Here is a 24513-nt window from a genome sequence, read left to right as displayed (position 1 = left end):
TTCCCATGGCTGCAAGATGTAAGTCTATCCCACCTCAATCTGGACACTTGGCTGAGGCATCACAGTGCTCTGTCAGCGAGCTGCAGGAGAGGACTCCAACTCCCAGCAGGCACAGGGCAGGAAATGCCAGCTCACCCCTCCTTACAGGAAGCATCTTTATCGATCTGCTGCCTGTGGCAGTGCCAGGCAACAGTGACTTGGATTTTATTTTCTAACCGTGCTGTGTTAGCGTGGAAATACTCTGCCAATGAGATGACAAGGGAAGCATAAATGTGAGCTTTCTAACATCCCCGGCTTGCTCTGAGTGATGGGGACCTCCCTGATGCTCTGAGCATCTCCTGGAAGATGCTCCAGGCTGGTGCTGCTGGCATAGGGCTGCAGGTGAATGCAAACAGATGCAGCTCTCTGGGTTTAAGCAGTCAGCAGACTGGGGCAAAGAGAAGGTGTAGGGAGATGGAAATATGGCTGATGGGCAAAGAGTCTGGGAAAGAAAATATAAAGTCAGGCACATGCTGACATATGAGGAATGAGAGTGTCCACAGGTGTTGGAGAATAGGAAAAAGAAATGAAGGTAAAAGCTGCTGAAGGAGGACTGTTGGGAATGCTTCAATAATTGTGGTCAGGACCGTATCTCTGATAAAAGCAGGTTTTCTTTTTTACCGTCCTTACCAAAATTACTGAGGTATTTCCAACAGGACCTGGAGGACAAGACAGAGGGGAACACAGAATGAAGAGTCAGAGGATCAAAGCTGAAATGAGGCACTCATGACCCCAAAACCCACAGGCTGTGCTGACAAGCAGATGGCCAGCAGGGACCAGATTTGAGCCTATGCCCAAATCGTGTCGGCCCTGTAAAGCTCTGCACTGATTTCTAATATCCCATCTAAGTGTCTGCATCACTTGCCAACCCTGGCACTGCTGCCCAGAGAGCTGTGGGTGCCCCATCCCTGGAGGTGCCCAAGGCCAGGCTGGATGGGGCCCTGGGCAGCCTGAGCTGGTGACAGAACCTGAGAACATCCCAAGTTATCATCAAGCAGCACAACATACTAAAATAATAATAACAAATAAACCTAATAGTACCAATAACGATGTCACAATAATAACTAGATTAAACCGATTTACACAAAACCTGCGCATCCCAAAGCCATTCTCCCGCTGCCTTTCTCCCTGCCGTTCCTCACTTTCCCCTCTCGGGGCGGGGACGGGCTGACCCCAGCCCTTCCCCGCCGCTCCCCCCGCCCCGCAGCCCCGCACCCACCTGCGGTCCCGGAGCCCCGAGCCCCGTCCCCGCCCGGGCCCGCAGGAGGCGGAGGAGGAAGCGGGGGCGCGGCGAACGCAGGATCCCGGTGCGGCCAGCGCTGGGAGTTGTAGTTCCCTTCTCTCCGCCCTGCCCCCGGAGCTGCCCGCGGGGCTGCGGCTTTCTGCCCGCCCGGAGCGAGAGGGGGAAGGACCGGGCACGGCTCCGTCGTGAGGTAAAGAGGGGATGGAGGGGATGGAGGGGTTGGAGTGTGCGGGATGCTGAGCTGGAGGGGTGCGCGGGGTGCTCAGGGGAAGGGATGCGCAGTGATTGGGATGTTGGATGGTGTTTGGGATCGGGATGCTTATAGAGGGATGCTCAGGGGTCAGGATGCAGGAGGGGGGGCTCAGGGGCCAGGCTTCTCAGAGAGAAGGATGCTTGGGGGTTTGGGATGCTTAGAGCTTCAAGACACAGAAAGGATATTCGAATGGGATTGGAATGCTTGGGGAGTGGGATGCTCGGAGAGGGTTGCTTGTGGGAAGGGATGCAGGAGGGATGTTCAGAGGAAAGGGATACAGGAGGAATGTTTTGGGGGTCGGGATGCAGGATTGGTGTTTGGGGGTTGGGGTGCTCAGAGAGGGATGCTTCAGGGAAGGGATGCAGGAGGGATCCTCAAGAGTCTGGATACAGGAATGGTGTTTGGGGCTTGGGCTGCTCAGAGGTAAGGATACTTGGAGGAGGGATGGTCAGGGTCTGAGATGCTGAGAAGCTGGGTTGTTCAGAGTTGTCTGGGAGAAGGGATGCTTAGAGGGAAGGATGCAGGAGGGATGCTTAGTTGTTGGGATGTGGGACAGTTGTCTGGGGGTCGGGCTGCTCAGAGAGAGGGATGTTTGGAAGTCGGCATGCTTGGGGCTTCAGGATACAGGAAGGATACTTGAAAGAGGGATGCTCGGGTGCTGGGGTGCTAAGAGGGAGGGATATTTTAGGGTGTTCAGAGAAAGGGATGCAAGAGGGAAACTCAGAGGCAGGGATGTAGTAGATGTAGATGCTCAGGGAGAGGGATGCTCATGTGAATGAATACCTGGGGGTCCAGCTGCAGTGGTGTTATTTGCAGGTTAGGCTACTCAGAGGGAAGGATGTTTGGGGGTCAGGATGCTCAGTGTGTCAGTATACAGGGAGGATACACAAAGGAGGGATATTCAGAGGTCTGCATGCTTAGAGAGATGTTTGCTATCAGGATGCTGGAGGAGTGCTCACGGTTTGGGATGCAGGAGGGATGCTCCAAAGAGGGATGCCCAGTGGGAGGGATGCTTGGAGTTCAGAGTACAGGAGTTTGTTCAGGAGTTGGTATGTTCAGGGCTTCAGATGCAGGAAGGATGCTCAAAGAGAGAGATGTTTGGGGGTTGGGCTGCTCAGCAGGAGGATGTTCAGGGGGCAAAACACAGGAGGAGTGCTCAAAGGAGGGATGCTCAGGGCTCAGAATGCAGGAGAAATTGATGTCTAAAATGAGGGACAAATCCCCTATTTCCTGAAGGTGCTGTCTGTGTATCTATGATCAGTTAGGTGGTGTTCGATGAGATGAATCTCAGCCAGTGTTGTAGCTGTTGGTCTGGTACGCTTTGGTGAAGAGGACATGGCTTTTGTTTGGGCTGTTTCCAGGGGATCTGTTTCCATACACAGAAAAGCAGACAAAAATGTGAAGAAAGAAGAGTGATGTTTATGCTATAAATACCTCCAAAAAACCCAACGAGCCTTCCGGAGTGGATGTGTTTACAGTCTCTGAGGATGATAATAGGAAGGACACTGGGCTGAAGGTGATCTGGGTGCTTCTGTATGCAGAGCAGTGCCCTGGCTGAGAGCTCTGGCTACGGAGGAAAGCAGAAGTCTTTGGTGGCAAGAAAAAGGAGATATGTTCATCAGGGGGACATGAAGAGGAGAGAGAGAACAGGGAAAACTTTGCCTTATGCAGGCAGGACAAAGCTTTTCAGCATATGTTGCCCAGTATATTCAGAACATTGAAAAGCAGCCCATGTGAGTTATTTTTTGTCTGTGGTTGGTGCTGGTTCAGCCATAAATCCAGTGATTTGTCAGTGGTGGTCCAAGTCCTGCTTTCTATGCCTTTGCTGCTGTTTTTTGATGCAATGGGGATAGAGAACTGTAATTCCTCGTGCCTCGTTTCCTGCAGTCACCCTGGGGGATGAAGGCTGATGACATGCATTTTGAGATGCTTTATCAGGAAAGGGTGCTGGCATCTATTAGAGATCTGTGTGTGTGTCTGTTGTCTGGAAGGGAGGAATGGAGCTGGGAGGAGTCTGGAGATAGAGAGGATAAAATGTCAAGGCCTTCGGCTTTATTTGGCATTACTGCACTGATCACTTTGACATTGAGCCAAAGCCTTTTTTTAATCTAACTACTGAGTGCCTAACAGCAGGAAACAGAAAACAAGAGGAGAGACCTGGGAGTTTGTGTACATCAAGGGGACTGAAGGAGCAGCATGGGAGAAATAAGGGAGCATGGTGGCTGAGACAGTGGCTTCCAGGTAGGGCAGCCAGGCCAGCAGTGGTGTCCATCCATTAGCACCCACAGCAATCTGGGCAGCCTGTTCCTGTACCTCACTGCCCTCTGAGTAACATCAAATGTAAATCTCCCCTCTTTTCATTTAAGATTCTTCCTTACTCTGTCACTAAAATCTTTGATAAAGTCCTTCACTATCTTTCATGAAGGCCCCCTTTATATACTGTAAGGCTACTGCAAGTTCTTCCTGAAGCCTTCTCTTCCCTGAGTAAAGGATTCCAGCTCTCCCAACCTTCAGGAGAAACAGCATATTTTGGTAAAGGTATGGGCAGCTATTTGGTAATGCACTATATGCTCTATACATTCCCATATACATACCATCTGTTGACTGTTGGACATGGGATTGTAGAATCATTAAGGTTGGGAAGACCAGTGAGATTCCCAAGCCCAACCCACCCCACCCCACCATTCCCACTGACCATGTCCCCAAATGCCACATCCCCACCGTCCTTGAACAACCTCAGCAACAGTGACTCCTCTACTCCCTTGTGGAGGGGAGGATATCACATAATCACGCTGACATTGGAGCAGGGGATGTGGTAGCTGTGTTGATGGCCTTTGTTTGATGATTTCCAGCTCTGTATGGAAGTTATATGTTGAATAACATAGTTATTCACTGATGCAGGCTGCCCAGAGGGATGTGGGTGCCCCATCCCTGAAGTTGTCCAAGGCCAGGTTGGATGGGGCCCTGGGCAGCCTGGGCTGGTCATTGGCGACCCTGCCCACAGCAGGGGATTGGAACTAGATAATCCTTAAAGTCCCCTCCAACCTAGGCCACTCTATGATCCCATGATTTAGAGAGCCCTAAATATAAAACAGCCATATAGAAATGATGAGAGGGACTGTCTGTGACTATTTAATACCCGCTGGTCAGGCTGCATCTATTGGATATGGTATGAATGAGTTGCAGTCTGTATCTCCTCCTTGACAGGATGGATAAACAGGTGCTTCAGACCAAAAGTATCTCCATTACCTATGGCTAAGGATACGCAAGGTCCCCACAGGGAAAAGAAAAGATCATTAGAACTGAAAACTGCTTGGATGGTCCTGGAGAACATACTTAATGTGTGTGACAGCGGTTTCTTTGAAAAAAGTATACTAAATCATGGCAAATTTCATAGACATTTCATAGAATACTGTTGAGCAGAGTGTTGTGCTCTAGGAAGGTACTGTGTGCAGTCACCTCCGTCCTGCAGCAGCTCAGCATCCTGCAGGATTGAACACTAATTGCCTGGCTGCCTGGAGGATGCAGCAAGAAGAATAGCGATGTCTGGACTGACATAAAAGAAACTGAGCAGGAGTTAAGGTCAGTAAAGGGGACTCTTGTTTCTGAACATCCAGACCTCCAGAGAATTTAGAAAAGAAGATCATTATTTCTTTTTAATAAAGAAGAAATCACTTTATTAATCAGCCTTCCTTTGGATGGTGGGATTTTTTTTTTCCCTCCTCCAGTGGTATTTATCACACTATATAGCATGGAATAATCCAAAAGTCACTGCAGAGAATGTGCTGAATTTATTACCAAGATTCCCTAAGGGGAAGGCGCATTTCAGATCTATGTTTTCACAGCTTTGTATGATCTGAGATGTAGGGTCTGACATTGCATTCTGCAAAAAAGAAAATAGCAAGGAGCCTTTACTGGAAATCTGTTGGCAGGGATAGGGGAATGAATTGATTTAGAAGTAATTGGATAGAATTCAATTGAACTGAGTCCTAATTAAAGAGAAAAAAAAAAACCAACACAGAAGAAAAATATGTTAGGACACCTCTGAGCATTACAGATTATGAAGATTAGATTCAAGTAGAGCCCAAGGTGACTTTTCATCCTGAGCTCTTATGTTTTTGTTTGCAGTTTACTCAGTTCAGAGTGTGAAACTAAGATGGTGGATGCAGTTCTTTGCTTATATTCCATTTCACTGTCTGTTTTCTAGGGCATGGTTGGGTATTTGTCCTTGCTTATCTTCAAAAAATCTAGAAGGTCGATCCCAGGAAGCTGGTTTTGTCAGTCTCTCTTTGGGAAAATCATTGGGCATGCTCTTTTGGAAGCTGTGTCTGAATTAAGGGAGCCCCAAGTAACTTGGTTTAATTTCAGCCATTGGACCGGAGACCTCTCAAGGTCCTTTCTTGCCCAGTCTTATGACTTTACCCATGTTTTTTCTGCCAGTTTCATCATTTCGTGGTATTTCTTTTTCAGTGCAGGTCTTGTACTGTGTACTTTCTGTTTTATTTGAGCTACAGAACAGATGGAACCTCAAAATGGCTCTTTAGATTAATAATTAACACTTTGACCTTCTACAGCAACTTCATGTGCTTCAGGAACTCAATTCTCTTTACAGGCAGGAATGAGGCAATCCTCCCAGCTTTTCTGTGAGTTATTATTCCCCGTCAGGATGATAAAGTACAGAAATGTTGAAGTTCTCCCACTTCAGAAATATGCACCGTTGTTGCCTGGTTTCCTGAATTCTCTTTCTTTTAGTATTTAACAGAAGAGGACCAGGAACCAAATCTCCAGGTGGCATTCAGCTGCCCAGCAATGAAGCTATCCTTCCTTCTCCTACAGTTCCTGGGGTTATTTATGACAGTTCCAGTTCCTGCAGCAAATGAGACAGTGCTCTTACAGGCAACAGTCCTTCACTGTAAACCCTGACTCATTCTCTAGGAAGGCCCCTATAAAAATAAAGTCAGTACAAGATCCTTTAACTATTATCTCTGATAGCATCTGGAGAGGTGTTGGGACTGAATTACCCATCCTTATTCCCAACATTTGCCACTTGAATGCTCTCTTTATGTAGTTTGAAAACTGTAGTGTTTATTATTATATATCGCAGTGCATCCTGAGTGTTGTTTTAATACAGTTTTAAGATTGCAACATGCGTTGTAAATATCACCTTTTCAAGGGCTGCCTGGCTGACATCTTCTATCCTGGCTTTATCTGGCTCATGCCCAGGGGCAGCTTGGTGCATCCTGATACACAATAGTAATGTGGGATTGTTCAACCACCTCTGGTAACTTTAGGGCACTTCACAACCTTATGTTGTGATGCCTGTGTTTCTGCAGAGATCATGAAGCACCACAAGGTCAATTCAAATGGTCCTCCCTGTGTAAATATAAGCTCCTAAAGTCAGTATGAGATCCTACAATCTTTCTTAGTAGGGAAGATGGTCTTCCTTTACATCTGTTGACCATGGGTGGAGCCCCATTACAGTCTTATGCTCTCCACACTACATCGGACCATACTAAGCTGCCACCAGGCAGCAAGGCTGGGGTGACCCATCCACATATTTCCTCCTGGCACCAGCCCAGAGCTGCAGCTTCCTCTAAGAATGTAGCTGGAAGCTGACTGAAAATTTGGGTGAAGTTTTGCAGTGTTACAACTAGTGACCATTGTGATAGTTGTTGATTAGTGAGCTACAGACAGGACAAAGGTGTCCCTCCAATTCTGGAAGCTCAAGGTTTGCATCTGCTCTAGTTTCTTCCCCACCAGCATAAAGATGCCTACCAGAGGAGAAGACAATCTATGGCTCAGACACAGGCTTACTCCAGGGATGGGATGGTCCTTGTATTGCATCCCCTGAGGTTCCTTCTGCTTTTCATCTGTGAAAATCAAAGTTGAGGTGTAGAATCATAGAATCATGAGATGGCTTGGGATGAAAGGAACCTTAAGGATGATCAAGTTCCAAACCCCTGCTTTGGGCAGAGTTGCCAGTCACTAGATTAGACTGCAGGTATATGCCATCTGCACGTATACTTTTGATTGATATAATGCTACCCACCTGAGGAGCTTCAAATGCTTTGTCCCATGAAAGTTCATCCAGTCTTTGGAAAGACTGCATTAGAAAAGCACTGTGTATTGTCCTTTTTTTGCAGACTGGGAAGCTGAGAAACAGAAAAGAGACTTTCCTTGCAGTCAGACACAGACGAGTGTGGATGGACTTATCCTGCCTTGATCTCTCATTAGGTAATGGAGATGAAACATGTTTCCCTTTTTCCTCTCCTGTGGATGGTTTCAGGCTATATGCAGGAAGGTGCAGTCTCACAGTGTATTTGGGCAGCATATAGCACCGGGGGTGACCTGCTGTTTTTGCCTGTAATATGGCTTATGAAATTCTGTCTTATCTGATTTTATCATCTGTAACAGAGTTTCTTGTGCAGCAGTGCATCCAGCACCTGGCTGTAAATGTTCTGAACTGTTCCAAGGAAAGCCTTGGGGGATTTTTCAATACTCTCTAACACTTTATTGCTGTTCAGTCCAGGCCGTGACAAATGGGAAGCTTTGCCTGACTCTGCAGTTTCTCTTCCTTGCTTTGGACCTGCATACAAATGTGGAAAGTCCCTGGAGGACAGCCAGGACTGCAGCTCTCCCTCTGCTCTGAACTGGGGCGAATAACAGCACAGTGTAAATGTCAAATGTACGTCCCTTCTACTGTGTGCCTCCCTTTCACAGGGTTTTTCTCCCTTGATTGTGAAAGCAATCACTAGGAACATCATTGCCTCTGGAAAGCACTTCAGCCAGCAGACACCAGTGGAAGACTCTGACTCCACTGTTTGCTTCCTGGTACCAAATTCAGCCCCCTTTACAGGTCTGTGGCAGCCTGTTTCTTGTGGCAACTGGATTTTGTGAGCCTTGGAACACCGTCTTCAGCTACTGTACCCCTAGAGGAGAACAAGCTCATCCTTTCCTAGGATCAAGTGTAAGGCTGTAAGAGATTTACAACACAACAGTGCTCAAGTATGTGACAAATCTGAAGAAGTTCTGGTTTTGTGTGTTTGTTCCAGTTTTATGGCTTTGGTCTCAATCAAACATCACCAGAAGGGAAACTTTTCAGAAAACCACCACAAAAAAGTCACAAGGATTATCACCTTTCTAGTGTTCTGGACAACTCCCAGCCTCTGTTTCTTTGGCTTTTCTTTCAGACTTGATCTTGAAAGCTCAATAGACCTTCCCTCAACTAACCTGTTGCTCTGTTCTTTTCTTTCAGCTGGAAACAAAGATGGATAAGATACTGGAAGCTGTGGTGATGTCCTCATACCCCAACAATGTGAAACAAGGGCTCGTGAGGCGCGTCATTGAGGCATCAAAGCAGCCCATGGACAGCGAGCAATGCTGGTCCATGCTGGAGCTGTGCACCAAGCTTTATCTCGTGGGGGACACAAAATATAAAAGAGAGATCGGGAAAGAGGTTTTGGAGGTCTATGGTCACTACCACCCAGAGGAATTTGAGGAGTTCTTCAATGTCCGCTTCCTACTGAGCCTCCTCCAGGAAGGCTATGGGCCTCTGGGGAAGAGAAGCCATTATGTACTTGATTATATCCAGTTAGGACTGCAGTTTGTCTTGGAAAGTCCATCAGCAAACAGCATTTTCAGCTTATTGAGGATCGAGGTGCTCCGGAAAGTCTGTGAGAGGCCCAGCCCCAAGCAGTGTGCAAAGATCAGCAAACTCTTAACGCAACATCCTCAGTGCATCCCCACAGGCAAACACCAGGTCCTGTTTTGTCAGCAGCTGATACGGTGCATTGGGCAGTTTCAGTGTGTCTCTGAAGGGGAAGATGACATCATGGAGTTTTTGGAGCAGGTGAACAAGGTGAGCGGTCTGCTGCAGAGGATCTGGAGGACTCAGACCTCGGCCATCCTGCCCTCGCTGAAGGAGCTGTTCACTATCATTTCTTCAACAGGTAATAATAAGAAAAAAAGGAGGGTGCAAATGTAGTTACCAGCTTTGATGAGGAGCATAATACTTTAGTTAGTCTTGCTTGGTTATGATCTTATGTTCCTCTCCAGAAATGCAACCACAACTGAAATACTCTAGTGCATCTAACTGTTACTCAGAGCCTTAGGATTAGAAATAAATATCTCCTGAAACTGCACTGGGTCTCTGAATAGGAGTTGTTACCTGGTTTGAAATACCGTGTTGCAAAATTGGAGTGCTTGGCATTTTTCAGCATCAGCTGGGCTTAATGGAAAGCATCTCCTTTGCAGAAGGCTAGAGTGGGACCCGGAAGTTTTCAGAAATATCTCTCTCCAATGGCTGACTTGATGGGACCCCTCAGCCTGCTTGTTAGGAGAAAGTAAGAGCAAAGCTAAAGACTTATTTCTCTGCAGTCTAGAGGTGGTAAACCCTGCTATCTTTCTGGAAGGTGGCTATGTCTGAAGGTGGGAGATAAGATACTCATCTGGCTTCTGACACCTTTAGATTATTGCAGAAGGGCTCAGAAGGTTTTTTGGAGATACCAGTGCCTTGAAGGATCAGACTCTCTGCATGTGAGTGAGCACCCCATCCTGCTATTTCTAAGCCCTCGAGGATATGGGCATTCCAGTGTTCCCTCCTTTGAAAACACAAAACATGCTCCAGGCAAACCTGCAGTCACATCTCATTGCACTAATTGCAGTAATTAGTATAAAGAAAGCACCCGGGGGGAATTTTGTGTTTTAGGAATAATGTTCTTGTGTCTGCGGTTCCTTCCTCCCTTTGGGCTGTGTATGACATCATGCAGCAGCTCAATGGCTGCCACCCAACCTCATTCTGTGCTATGTTGGGACCTGGGGAATTGTCCTAGTGCAACTGAGCATGGACCCCTCATGGCTGGTTTGTGTCAGCTCCATTTATGAAGGCAGGAACGATTTGGCTTTTACAGCTGAGAAATGACCTTGTGTGCCTGGTTTCTCTGCTGACTAACGTCTTCATTGCTGGCACTCATCCATGTCTTGCAGAGGAGCAGGAGGTACCATCCAATGCCTTGGCCAGCGTGGTGCAATTTGTCCCTCTGGAGCTCATGGACGGTGTCATAAGAAACCTAACCAATGATGACAGCATCACTGATGTGCAAATGATGATGGCCATTGGCAGGTAGGCTAAACTGCATTAATGAACGTCATTCTCAGTCTGGAGTAAAAAACTGTCCCATAGCTGCATTGGGTTCCTATGCGTAGTTTCATCCCCATATTGTAGCAAAAGCCATATTGGCTGGTGTTGTATTGCAGGGTGCAGAGAAAAGGGGAATTCTAAGGTCCTTCCTTCCAGCCCTGAGGGCCTGGAGAACTAGAATTAAGACCACTGATGATGATGATGATGATGACAGTGATGTCTGGTTTGATTTGGTTTCTTTTATCTTAGAAATAAGTAGTGTTATGGGATACCTAGCTTAAGATATTTTGAACATAACAGTTTTTTTTTTTTCCTTCAGAGGATATTAAAGGCTTTTTCTTCACAAAGTCTCCTTTAAATAATTTTGTGTTGGCCTCTGTATCCCTTCTGAGGGACAATGCCCTATATTGTTAGCCACTGCTAAAAGACCTGCAGAAATTTGTGTTCAGCTGCCTCAACAAGCACACCTTGACCTCCATCAGATGGACGAGGTGCTGCTGGTCTGCACCTTGGTGCTGTGCGATTTTTATCCTCTGTGCAAGAAGAGTTGATGGTGACATCAAGGCATGACGGAGAGGCAGTGGGTGAAACACTACTTGTCATGTTGGACTTGGTCCTCACAGAGCCAGGGCCCTGGTCTTCCTTGCATGCCTTTGTCCAAATCCTACAGCTCCACCTTGCCCCAGTACATTGCTCCACATTCAGCTAGGAGCATCTCCAACCCATGCTTTTCTCCACAAGAGGTCTCCACTTAAGTAGGTGATGTTGACATGTGCTTAGCCCAGAGGAGGTGGAAATATCTTTTTCTCACTGTTCCTACTGGGATTTTTCCCCCTCAAGTAGGTTTCATGACAGAAGCCTGAATTATTCACAATAGGAACTTGATGCACAAAGAAAGGGTTCTCTGACTTGCATGGTTTTCACAGGATCCAGAGCAAGCCAGGACAAACGTTAAAGTTACTAGTTCAGTTCTCAATTTCTTCATCTTTTTCTCCTTCTGGGATCTGTTTCCCAGATGCTGCTGTGAGCTGCAGGTGATAAATCCTGTAAGAGCACTAGTGTCTAAATATAGTGCTTGTAAAATCAGTTGCATCATTCCTTAAAACTTCTTTGTCACGCTGAGGGATGAGTAAACGATTACTCAGCCAAGATCTGTAAGCAGAATGTGCACAATATAATTAAGATCACTTAGGAGGATTGCAGTTTTGGTGATGTGTTTATAGCAAGCAGATGCCCCAGAAAACTGCACGACGGTTGGCCTTTGGATGAGTGCGTGCTGTGTAAATAGAAAAATGTTAAATAAATAGAAAAAATTGTGTTGAATCTCTCATCATAAATAGAAAAAAATGTTAAGCACTGGAATAGACTCCCCAGGGAGGTGGTTGAGTCACCATCCCTGGATGTGTTTAAAAACTGTTTGGATGTGGTGCTCAGGGACATGATTTAGCAGAGGGCTGTCAGGGTAGTATGGTTGGGTTGTGGTTGGACTCGTTGATCTTTAAGGTCTTTTCCAACCCGAGCAATTCTATGATTCTAAACAGGGAAAAATGTACAGGTTGAAAGGGTCTTTTTGATCGGGATACCTGGCAGAGTAGTCACATGCAGAAGTTTCTTCTTCCAGATGTTGGATTTTGGAGTTCATGGCAGGGGAATGAACTGGACATAGGGTGGAGCTTTTGATCAGGCATTTAGAGCAAAAATAGTGGTTAAAAAAAAAAAAAAAAAGCAATCCTGACATCTGCTGGTGTAGATGTACATCACAGTCTCTTAGTGTCCGTTGTCATAGCTCAGGTAGAGCTGTTAATATGTATCCATGACTTCAGCCAAGTACTGATTTGTATTTTTGCCTGTATTTTTCTTTTCTTTGTTCTTTTTCCTTATGGTGTGTGTGTTTCAAAGGTCCCAATTTCAGCTGCATAGAGCTTCTGCCATCACAAGAGATGCAAGCGCTCGCTATCTCTAGAAATCAGGATTTGAATTTAAAAGCTGAGCATGCCACATCAATGGCTCCTTTGGAAAATTAAGGCCATGGTTCATGAAACATTTGTGAATCTTGCAATGTGGAAAGTGCAATGTGAATTTAAAAAGCTATTTGTTCCCACTGGCTGCTGATGGGGCAGGACTGTAATTTGGCCATTAATGTTGGAAAAAATAGCTTAGAGTGGACAAGGTTATTTTATGCTGGTGTGAAAGGAGATGAAGGAAGGCCTTTAGATCCCTGAATCCATCTTCCTGCTTTGTAGGTGTTGATCTTACATCCCTTTCATGAGTGCTCAACCATAATCTTGAAAGCAAGAAGGGTCTTTGCTCCCACTGCTTTCTTTCATAGCTATTCCACCATTTGATTGTTTTAATGGTTTAGATTTCTCTTCTAATAGGCAGCTTATATTTATTTCTGGTAGTCTTGTAGCTCTTTTGATTCTATGCCAGCATAAATAGCTGCAATGTCTCTTTTCTGTCCCTGGTAAGAAGGATTGGACACTTTGTTCAGCATGTGCTCAGAGAGCTACCCCATCCCCTCTCTGCTTTCCAATGGCTCTGCTGAGCAATGTTATTTCATGCTTTTCTCTCAGGAGAGGTTCTTTGTTTTCTTGACCAAATCAACAGGCTTTTTCAACACCTGCTCCCACTTCAATTCATTGGTCTTGGATATGGATGCTGAATTTTGTGCACCACATTCCCAGTGAGGTTCACCCTGGCTTTAAATGGTGGCTCAAGAGATCATAAAATACCTGACTTCTCTTCTTCAAGCAAATGAATTTCCATCAGCAGCCATTTCTTGTTATTTCCTTCCCTTGTGCCTTGCCTGTGTTTTGAATGAAAGCATTTCATCTTTGTTCTGCATCTGTAATCCTCAGGGTCTTCCTCATGATGCTTTGATCCTCCTGTGCTGATGATGCCTCCCAGCTTTGCATCATCACAAGTTTCACTACCACATTCAGGATATTTCTGCCAGCACCACTAGGTCCTGAAGTACACTGCTTGTTCTGTATCCCTGCAGATACAGTTAGATTTGATCTTACATCCTTTGACTAGAAATCAGATATCCTGACAAATCTTACTTTTGCCACCTGAGTAAACCCCTGTGGCACGCTACCCCTTTTTCCCACTCATTCCTTCAGTGCTTGTCTTCATTACTGGAACTCTCCTCCTATTCTTCCCACACAAAGCACTACTCCAGTGTTAAGAGTGAGTCAATAAAAACCAACAAAGTTGAATTTTACTCGATAAACATCCAGCTCCCCTTGGTTGTCATGTATGAGCTTTTTATATTTCTCTTTCACATCAGCTCTCACTGCTCCTGTTTCCATTACTCCTGTTTCTTTTCTCTGCTTCCTCGTTTCTGACCAGTTCCTTCATCTTGCTAAAAACAAGAGGATGCTTTTTGTTTTGAAGCTGCATCTAAAGGCCAGATGATGTCTTCAATCACCACCATCTCCCATACACAGCAACTTACTCCACTCTGATGCTGCAGAAGCTTTTCTGGTATTTGTTTTATGGTCCAGCATAGCTTGATTTTTGTTGTTTCTCTATATCCCAACATATTCTGCTCTCCAAGCTTTATTTATTGGCTAGCATTTCCTTTTTTTTTTTTTTTTTTTTTTTCTCCCCAGTTTCTTGTAGACTTGATTTATTCTTGCTCTTTGCCTTGGTTGGTTATTTATACACAGTTGCCTTTATGCATTATTGCACAAGATGCAGGCTTGTAAACAAAAGTGGCTGATTGGGTAAGACAGTTGGTCTGGTATCTTCAAACAAAAGGTACTGGAATGAAAATGATTAGCAAAGTTTGACCTTTGAAGCTCCCAAGCCTTGATTACCTTGAGATGCTGCTTAACATTTAATTCAAACATGATTTTAAAAGATGTTTAAATAAATACTTGGACAACCTGTCATCACTCAGTCTGATATCATTTTTGTACAAGTGACTCTTCCATAATGTATTGCAGAATCTTGACATCTTGTTAACTGAGTGGCTGTAGTAGGAATTCATTAACTATTCTATTCTGTAGTACCTGATTTCTATGAAGCTGTTTTCTTTCTTTAATGTGATTTGGGGAATAAATGTTTCCTGTACAGAGAAGATAAAGATCCAGATCCCATTGGTTTTCCTTACCAGTAGTAACACAGAGATCATTATCAGCATCATTTGCTATCTAACAGCACCAGTACCAAGACCTCCATTAACACTATCATCACAGATATGGATATTCAGCACCAACTCTTTAGATCTGTATTATGATTCTTGAAAAAAGAAGACTGACCTTCTAGGGACTCCTATGAAAGATGTATTTGAAGATCCACAAAGCACTGCTATGGTATATAGAACACTAAACCAGTGCTAAAAACCTGAGCTCACGTTGGCTGAAGTTAGCAGAATAAGAGCCTGCATACCACTGTGGACTTGAATCAGATTCTCTGATGAATGTCAGCATGCTGATGACACCGGGAGACCTATTTCAAGCTCTGTTGTGCTTTGAATAACATGTGATGGATGACCTGTCCTTGAAAGTGCTAAAGGCCAGGCTGGAAGGAACTTTGGGACACCTGGTCTGGTGGGAGGTGTTCCTGCTCACAGCAAGGAATGGAAAAGGATGGCATTTAAAGTCCCTTCCAACCCATACCATTCTGTGATTCTATGATTTAGAATCACAGAATGACAGACTGGTTTGGGTTGGAAAGGACCTTGAAGGTCATCCAGTTCCATCCCCCCTGCTATAGGCAGGGACACTTCCCTCTAGACCACGTTGCTCACAGTCCCATCCAGCCTGGCCTTGAATGATTCCCAGAAGGGACATCCACAACCTCTCTGGGCAACCTGTGCCAGTGCCTCACCACCCTCACAGTAAAGAATTTCTTCCTAATATCTAGTCTAAAACTACCATCCTCCAATTTAAAACAATTTCCCCTTATCCTGTCACTGTTTGCCTGTATAAAAAGTCCCTCTCCAGATTTCCTGTAGGCCCCCTTCAGTTACTGGAAGGCCGCTATGAGGTCCCCTCAGAGCCTTCTCTTCTCCAGGCTGAAGAGCCCCAGTTCCTCCAGGGCTTTCTCCCATGTCATCCTGCCAAGCAGTCCCCTGAAAGGTCATACTCTGCTCTCTAAATGCCACATGTACACCCTGTCTCTTATTTGGGCCTGTCCATTGTCTGGGTATGAACTTGAAGAAAATTTAACCCAAACTGGAGTTTAACTTTTCACAATATATGCATTACATTTGCTTCAAGAGTTTGACTTTTATTTCAGGATGATCGACTGGGTGTCATGGCCCCTGGGGAAGAACATAGACAAGTGGATCATTGCTCTGCTGAAGGGTTTGGCTGCAGTGAAAAAGTTCAGCATCTTGATTGAAGTTACGCTTTCAAAAATTGAAAAGGTCAGTGGGCATCTTAAATATGAGTGCAAAACACAAACTTCTTGCACCTGGGCTACCTTCTTGCCTTTCAATTGAATGAGGGTGAGACACAACTTGAGGCATATAGGAAAGATTGTGCTATACCAAGGAGTTTTGCAGGGGCTATCGTGCCCACTGCACACTGCGTATGCTGCATTACTGTATATGGGGTAGTGGGCTACTACCAGTTTTGCATCTAGGAATGATGCTCTCCAGTAATGCCCATTTTAGTACTTAGTGTAGCTCCTAATAAAGGGAGATGGGTACTGGGAGTCAAGCTGGTTCTCGCTTGAGTGTGTTGCATAAGGATTTTGGGTCCTGCATCAACCGAATGCCCAATCCAGTGTCCTTTAGAGCTTGTTTTGCAGAGGCACTGGTATCTTAAAAGTTATGAAATATAGCAAGCCAAAGACTTTAAAGCCAATCAAACACAGAGATCTTGTACAACCCGTCCTTGGGAATGTAAAACACTCTCCCTTAAATGTGTCTAGGCCAGTGCTGGTTGGCTTGGCCAAAATACACGCCAGTAAATGTAGTAGATGCCTGGGACCTCCATTTCCTGAGAGGCCCTTCACGTGGATGATATGATGTCATCTTGCCTTCTCATTTGCTTTTCTCTCCCCACCAGGTCTTCTCCAAGCTGCTGTACCCCATTGTGAGAGAGGGGGCTTTGTCTGTCCTACAGTACATGCTCTTGAGCTTCCAGCACTCCCATGAAGCATTTCACTTGGTAAGGATGCGTCCAACCCTTGGATGAACTCATTGCTCTAAGTTGTAGGACAACATGGCTGAGAGGGAGCCTAAGGGGTTGAATCATATCATAGAATCAGATTCACAGAATCACACAATCACAGAATCATCGAGTGGCCTGGGTTGAAAAGGACCATAATGCTCATCTTGTTTCATTCCCCCAGCCATATGCAGGGCCACCAACCACCAGACCAGGCTGCCCAGAGCCACCTCCAACCTGGCCTTGAATGCCTCCAGGTTGGGGCCCCATCTTGTATTGGGGTCCCCAGGCCTGGATGCAGTACTGCAGATGTGGCCTCACAAGAGCGGAGTAAAGGGGGACAATCACGTCCCTTTCCCTGCTGGCCACCCCTTTTTAATACATCCCAGATCACAGTTGGCCTTCTGGGCTGCAAGTGCACACTGCTGGCTCATGTCCAGCTTCTCATCCACCAGGAACCCCAGGTCCCTCTCCGCAGGGCTGCTCTCAAGGAGATCTTCCCCCAGTTTGTATAAATGCCTGGAGTTGCCCCAACCCAAGTACAGCACCCTGCACTTGGCCTTATTGAACCTCATTAAGTTAACATGGGCCCACTTCTCCAGCCTGTCCATGTCCCTCTGGATGGCTCCCCTTCCTCCCAGTGTATCTATGGCACCACTCAGCTTGGTATCATCCACAAACCTACTGAGGGTGCACTCGATGTCATAATCTGTCATTGATGAAGGTGCTGAAGAGCACTGGTCCCAAGACTGACCCCTGAGAGACACCATTTGTGATTGTGTCACCTCCACTCTGACACAGAACCATTGCTCACAACCCTTTGGCTGTATCTAGCCAGACTATTCCTAATCCATTGAACAGTCCATCCTTCAAATCCACACCTCTCCAACTTAGAGAGAAGGATGTGGTGAGGGACCATGTCAAAAGCCTTGCGGAAATCCAGGTAGATGACATCCATCGCCCTTCCCCCGTCCACCAAAGCCATCACTCCATCATAGAAGGCCACCAGATTGGTCAGGCATGATCTGCCTTTGGTGAAGCCATGCTGTCTGTCTCAGATCACCTCTTCATCTCGTATGTGCCTTGGCATAGCTTCTAGGAGGATCTGCTCCATGATCTTCCCAGGCACAGAGGTGAGGCTCGCCGGCATGTAGTTCTCTGGGTTTTCAGCAATCTGTTTCACAACCCTAGGATGGATATCATCCGGCCCCATGGACTTATACACATTCAGTTTCCTGAGGAGGATTCGGACTTGTTCTACTGTTCCAGTGGGATAGAAATGTGTGTACTGAGGATTCTGAGCCTTTACTCTAGAAAGTAAAATTGTTCTGGGGTAAAATTAAGCAAAATAGAAACACAAAAAATGCTGTGTAATTTCAGGTTTATTCCATTGCATCTGCTGCCCTGGGATCAGGTATTTAATTTTCTGTGTGGCTGTGGGGTCAGCAGAGGGTGCCCGTGAGCAATGTATCCTTCTCCTTTTGGTCTGTTTGCTCACGTTTGAGTTTTCTAGATGAATGCAGAATAACAAATGTGCTTTTTATGTGCCTGTCGCTACCCATCCGACCATACCAATTCCAGTTTATTTTATGCAGCATGGAATAAAATATAATGTACCAGATAACACTTTTTTATGTTAGTTCACCTGTTATGTAGGTCTGAATCCATGAACTCGGTATTCAGCATATAACAATTCTTTCCAGTGTAGGTTTCAGCAAATATTGATCTTCACAAAGAAAGGCAATGACAGCACAAACTTGCAGGTGCTGTACGATATGAAACCCCTCAAGACTGGTAGCCCTTAATTTGCACTGCTAAAACTGACGGTAGATTTGCTGTTGAGTTCACAGGGTGAATGATGAAGTCTGGCACAGGACTGAAGTCAACTTCTGTTGACTGTCCTTTCTGCCTGGATTTGAATGTCATCCTGTTAAAGCTTTGTGAATTTCTTGGATCTGTTCTTGAGATAGTGAACTCTCCTTTTCCAGCTGCTACCTCACATCCCAAGGCTGGTTGCCTCTCTGAAGAAGGAGGACTCCAACTCTGCCACCAGCTCCCTGGAGCAGCTGGCTGAGCTCATCCACTGCATGTTCTTCCGCTTCTCAGGATTTCCAGATCTCTATGAACCAGTGCTGGATGCTATAAAAGTAAGCTATTTGCTTCTTGGCTGTTTTTCTGAACTTCATATGCAATAATAGAATCATTTGAATTGAAAATGACATTTCAGATGCCAGCTGGTCCAACTCCCCTGCAACGAAAAGGGACACCTACACCTCAGCTGGGTGCTCAGAGCCCATCCAGCCTGACTTTGGGTGTCTTCAGGGATGGGGCACCACCACCTCTCTGGACAACCTGCTCCATTACTTCACTAGCCTTATAATTAAAAACTTTTTCCTTATATCCAATCTAAATCGCCCCTTTTAGTTGAAATTGTTTCTTCTTTTCCTGTCACAACAGACCTGGCTACAGCGTCTGTCCCTTTCTTACTTACAGCCCCCATATAAATGACCTCTCAATTTGCAGAGAGGCTGTTCTACTGGTAGGAATGTCTTAACCTCAGCACTTCAAACAGAGGCAGAAGAAAGGGTTTATGGTTCTGAGGTTGAGCCCCATGTAGGCTAGTAGGCTGCATTTTGGGAAGAGATTTCTCTAATGGTGGACCTGTGGATATCCTTGTCATGACTGTGGGTTTTATCAAGAGTTTTAGTTTTGAGTGCCTCTAAAATAGTGATACCAGTAGCGATAAAACACGTTCATGGGAAGAGCATGAGGTTGAGCTGCACCACGAACACCTCCTGCTGAGGAGTTCTGCGTTTGCCCATTAGAAAGTCACTGCTCTCTCTTTCCAAGGCTCTTCCAGTTCCTAATGAAGACCGGATTAAACATCTCTTGGGACAAAATGCATGGACCTCCCAGAAGAATGAGCTGGCCTGCTTCTACCCACGCCTGGCTTCCAAATCAGAGACAGGGAAGATCGGCTTAATTAACTTGGGAAACACTTGCTACATGAACAGTGTCATACAGTCTCTCTTCATGGCTTCAGAGTGAGTTGTTGCTCCCTCGTTCCCTCTTAGGACTGCTCCCGGGTTGCTCTTTGCACTGGCATTGTGCTTCCCATGCTAACTGTCCATCGTGTTTTGCATCTCTGGTTGTCTTTTGCAGCTTTCGGCATTCAGTGTTGAATTTAACTGAGGGCAACTCCCAGCCCCTGATGACGAAACTGCAGTCGCTCTTTGCATTTTTGGAGCACAGTCAGGTAATTATTTCATGTTCTACTAATTTGTTTGGACTGTCGGCTGTGGAAAAGTTCATCTCCAAGTTGCTTCCTGCCAACTCCAATGTGCAGATAAGGAGTGCATATAAGGATCTGGGTAATTTTTGTAACAGGACAAATTTTGTTGACAGGAAAGAGGCTAATTTTGGGGGCGGGGGAGGCAAAGTGAATGCTGAACTCTTGTTGTCTGTGATAGTGAGCTGTTTTCACATCAGGCCGCCTCTCTTTGGTCTCTGTCCGTCCTGTCTTTGACTGATGCAGTAACTACTAGTTTTGACAATGAAATCCATTTGGTAATAGCTTATATGTGTGGCCAGCTAAAAGCCTGCTGGTGTAAAACTGCAGTTTCTGTTTCTTGCTGTGCAGCAAGGAAGAAGACTGGAGCAACCTGTTTGTCCCCTTGCCTCACTGCAAACTGCAGCCAATCAGTAGAAAATGCCTTAAAACTGGACTTGGCAGGCCAAAAAAACAATAACCACAACAGCAACAAACCTCTGGATTCCAGATGTTGTGAATATTTCTTATCTGAGGGAATATAAAAAAAAAACACAACAACTCATATATTAATTCTGAGTGCTTTCTCCACCAACCTGAAATATAGCATGAGTGACTCCACATGGGTCATATCTTCGTCCATTATTGAAGGCATCCGTCTGTCCCCCAGATACACCGTGTTGATTTTTTACTTGCTGTGAGCCCACTGACCTGCCTGCAATGATAAGAGGATGGATGGAAGTTTAGTGGATTTTTTTACATTTCTTTTTTTAGTAAATGGACTTGGTATCAAATTAAGGATCAAATTAAGTTCAGGCTGAAGTTAGTAGAAGTCTGTGGGTCAGGAACAGAAAGCATTTTGAAACTGAATGAAGAAATGAATGCATGTATTGTTCATATGAGTACCTAATTGATACATGCTGTTTAAAGGGGGCACATAGAATCTGTTATCCCCGTGGCAGTCCTACAGAGGGATGTTCAGCAGGGCTGAAATTCATCCTTCCATTGCTGATTTCCACAAACCAAACCAGTCTTCTCCTATATGAAGTGAGAACCAGTGGCTTAAGTGTGTGTTTTCCCTCTCTCTGCCAGCGACCCGCCATCTCACCAGAGAGCTTCTTCTCTGCCTCCTGGCCACCCTGGTTTACCCCTGGTGCTCAGCAGGACTGCTCAGAGTATCTCAAGTACCTCCTGGATCGGTATGTGGCAAGCAGTATTAATTTTGGAGCCCAGACATGATAATGCCTCAAGCCTTCATGTCATATGAAATGCTGACCCCTCTGAAGTGGTGCAAGTGGCTGAGATCACAGATTGGGTGTAAAAGATGGGAAAATCAGTTTGGGGCTTCTTAGTCGAACTCTGTTTGTGCCGACCTGGGGGAAGAAATGAATTGGGCTTGAAATTGCCCCACATTCAGAGGAAAATTGTTTTCCTGACAAGCCTCCTCTCTAAAATGGTGATTTTGCCTTTCTTTCACCAACAAATCCCAAGTCCCCAGAGTCCTAGTGATGCCTCACAAAGTGGGGTCAATGTATGTTGACCATTTGTGCCTTCTGCAAAACACTTGGCATCAGAGCCATGCACACAGACAGGTTATCACATGTTAACTGTGATGAGCGGGGAACAGAATCCGTACTGTAGAAACTTGTGCTGTATGTTTTATTGCTCAAAGTTGCCATCTTTTTCCTTCTGCCAAAGATTACATGAAGAAGAAAAAACTGGAAAGAGGATCTACTACCAGCAGCTCAAGGAATCGAGCTTCATGTCTCAAGCCATGGAGCATCAATCCATAAACAAGACACTGGTTGAGAAGATGTTTGGGGGAAAAATGATGACAAAGATTCGTTGCTTGAAGTGTTTGAATGTCTCTTCACGAGAAGAAGCCTTCACAGACCTGTCATTGGCGTTCCCCCCATCAGACAGGCCCACGTGCAGGCCAGGAAGCACCTCTGTTGTACAAGTGGAAGAAATCGGCCCACAGTTTATTGAGTCCCCCAAAAAGCAGCCAACAGGATCTCCCTGGATCCGGAGGAAGCCCGTTGTGTCTGGAGATCCTGGAGCCCAGCATGTGCTAGTGGAAACACTGGGTTTTCAGAAGCCCAGAGAAACAGCACATCCCTTAAGCAACGGTGCTGTTGGTGTGGATACAACCAAAGATGCTCACTTGGCTTCTGGGGAGCAGATACTTGCTCCTAAGGAGTCCCGATCTCTTGGGGATTTAATCAACTATTTTCTATCCCCAGAGAGACTGACCGCAGAGAATCAGTACCACTGCGAGAAATGTGCTTCCTTGCAGGATGCTGAGAAGGTGGCAGAGCTGACAGAGGCCCCACATTACCTCATCCTCACACTGCTGCGCTTCTCCTTTGACCCGCAGACCATGAAGAGGAGGAAGATCCTGGACAATGTCTCCATTCCTGTGTTGCTCAAACTGCCCATCCTCGTCAGCTCTGAGGAAACTGAGGATGTTTGTCAGCATGGGAAGGGCAGATCTGACCTGGGCAACACCTTTGTGTCCGCCGTGTACGACCTCTGCAGTGTGGTGGTGCACTCGGGCATCTCCTCCGAGAGCGGACACTACTATTGCTACTGCAGAGAGTGCACTGATACCGTGCCCCACGCACAGCCTCAGGAAGGGACACCAAAACTGGCTTCTGACAAGCAGCTGGACTTTGAGATCCCATGGTATCTTTTCAATGACACCAGGGTTTCCTTCTCCTCCTTTGAATCCGTCAGCAATGTGACTTCTTTCTTCCCCAAGGACACTGCCTACGTGCTCTTCTACAGGCAGCAAGTGGGCAGGCCAAGTTCCCCACTGCACGAGGCTGTGGCAGAAGCCAGGCAGCTGCACAGTGAACCCTCCCTCAGTAAGGACTTGATGGAAGCCATCTCCAAAGACAACATCCTCTACTTGCAGGTAGATATCGCAGGTGTATACAGCTTGCACTTTCCCATTGAGATTGGGTGTCTAGGGGCTGGTTTTGGATCACCCAAGTGGCTGGAGAGATACAACACTTTGATGTATCTCTCCAACTGACTTGTAGAGATGAGTTACATGTCTCTGCAGCCCCATCTTAATTTGGGGAAAATTCCCTGGGGCCAATGGGACAGCACATAGAAGGTGGGAGCAATTCCCAAGCATCATTTCCATGTGTATAACAACAATGTGCTTCTGTCATTTCTCCTACAGGAGCAAGAAAAGGAGGCAAGGAACAGAGCTGCCTACATTTCCACCTTGCCAAAATCCCCGCTGTGGTGGAGAGACTTTGAGAGGGACAAGGACGATGACAGCTCCTCAGGAGGATGCAGTCCTGCGGGGGGTGGAGGTGGATCTGGCTCTTTCCATGGACTTGTCTTCTAGAGACCAGTATCTAGCAGACAGCTCGTGTCCATGGGGCTGGTCCAAAGCCAGAGGATCCTCTTTCTCACCTCATTGACAGCGAGCAACTCAGGAGAGGATCTGGGGAACAATGGAATGAGAAAAGACTCGGGCTGATTTGGAGACTACTGTTGGCTCCTGGAGGGTCCTACTGCTTCCTATGCATTTAATGCCTTAAATTAACCACTGCAGCTGAGCACCTGTGGAGGCAAGCATTTGCCAACAGCTTGGAGAAGTGCCCTTCTGCTTCAGCATAGCACTGTCTTGCCTGCTGCCACAAGCCTGGGGAGGGGATGGGGATAAGGGTGAAGATGGATCCAGCAATGCCTGGGGGATGAAGACCGCTCACATGCATCCCATCTGCAGTCCTTCCAGAGTACTGGGGGACTTTTCCTGGGTTGATTTGTTTTAATGTGTTTTTATCAGCTTGTGTCACTGGTGACCTCTGGATGCTGTGAGAGTACATGGTATGCCCAGCTGTTTGTCCAAATGTGTCTTTAGGACTTGTTTACTCTGGTGTATCCTGGGTTCTGGCCAGATCTGCTGGGCTTTACAACTGGGCTTTGTTTTAGGATGCCTTGAGCTAAGACCCTTTATCTCACTTGCTATTTCTTAAAATACTGTTTTGCTAGGAAAGTAGCCCAACTAGGTTCACTGTATGCACCCAATGTAAGTGCACACTATGGAAAGCAGAGCTTTCGACATCATCAGCCACAGAACGAGGGCTGATTTTGGTTGATTTTGGAGCCAACACAAGCCCTGGGCAGTGTGTCTATAGCTGTGTGTCGTAGCTCCGTCCCACAACGCCCCCCAACCTGCTTGTTGTGTTTCCAGTGAAGGTTTCTTGAGCTCAAGTGGCAGAAATGCGTGCCTTCGGTGCTGTGTGTGCAGCCTAATCCTGACTTTGGGGTGTCAGGGGGGAGCACTGCGTTGCTGGTGAGGAGAAGCCAAAGCAAAGGCGTTGCTAGACGGGATGTAAGCAAAGGATCGAATCTCTTGGTCTATACTCTCATATATTCTTTTATTTTCATCCCTACATGCAAATAAAGGAAAACAATAATAACTGA

At 46.1% G+C, this 24513-nt stretch overlaps 2 protein-coding genes across 9 annotated transcripts in view; one reads left to right on the top strand and one right to left on the bottom strand.

Annotated features, from left to right (window-relative positions):
- Positions 1-1380, bottom strand: part of KCTD21 (potassium channel tetramerization domain containing 21) — a 10897-nt gene extending 9517 nt beyond the window's left edge. The window contains exon 1 of the mRNA XM_015852463.2: positions 1259-1380. The gene's annotated coding sequence lies outside the window, so the exon portion shown is untranslated. The remainder of the gene's footprint in view (positions 1-1258) is intronic.
- Positions 1365-24513, top strand: LOC107308506 (ubiquitin carboxyl-terminal hydrolase 35). 8 transcript variants are annotated; one of them, XM_015852458.2, is made up of 13 exons: positions 1365-1472; positions 7679-7769; positions 8392-8502; positions 8791-9484; positions 10521-10656; positions 15922-16051; positions 16698-16799; positions 18788-18946; positions 19650-19843; positions 19962-20055; positions 21160-21266; positions 21766-22984; positions 23258-24513. In XM_015852458.2, exons 4-13 carry the CDS (start codon positions 8803-8805, stop codon positions 23426-23428), a joined length of 2994 nt encoding a protein of 997 aa, XP_015707944.1. In that variant the 5' UTR covers positions 1365-1472; positions 7679-7769; positions 8392-8502; positions 8791-8802; the 3' UTR covers positions 23429-24513. The 8 variants fall into 8 exon arrangements, with proteins under 8 accessions (XP_015707944.1, XP_032298168.1, XP_015707941.1 ...); XM_032442277.1 differs by having other exon boundaries at positions 8060-8502; XM_015852456.2 differs by lacking the exons at positions 1365-1472; positions 8392-8502 and adding exons at positions 1510-3776; positions 3961-4073.

The sequence above is a fragment of the Coturnix japonica genome, chromosome 1, assembly GCF_001577835.2.
Source record: "Coturnix japonica isolate 7356 chromosome 1, Coturnix japonica 2.1, whole genome shotgun sequence".
NCBI lineage: Eukaryota > Metazoa > Chordata > Aves > Galliformes > Phasianidae > Coturnix > Coturnix japonica.
The sequence above is the reverse complement of the archived record's forward strand: the minus strand, read 5'-3'. Positions and strand labels throughout refer to the sequence as shown.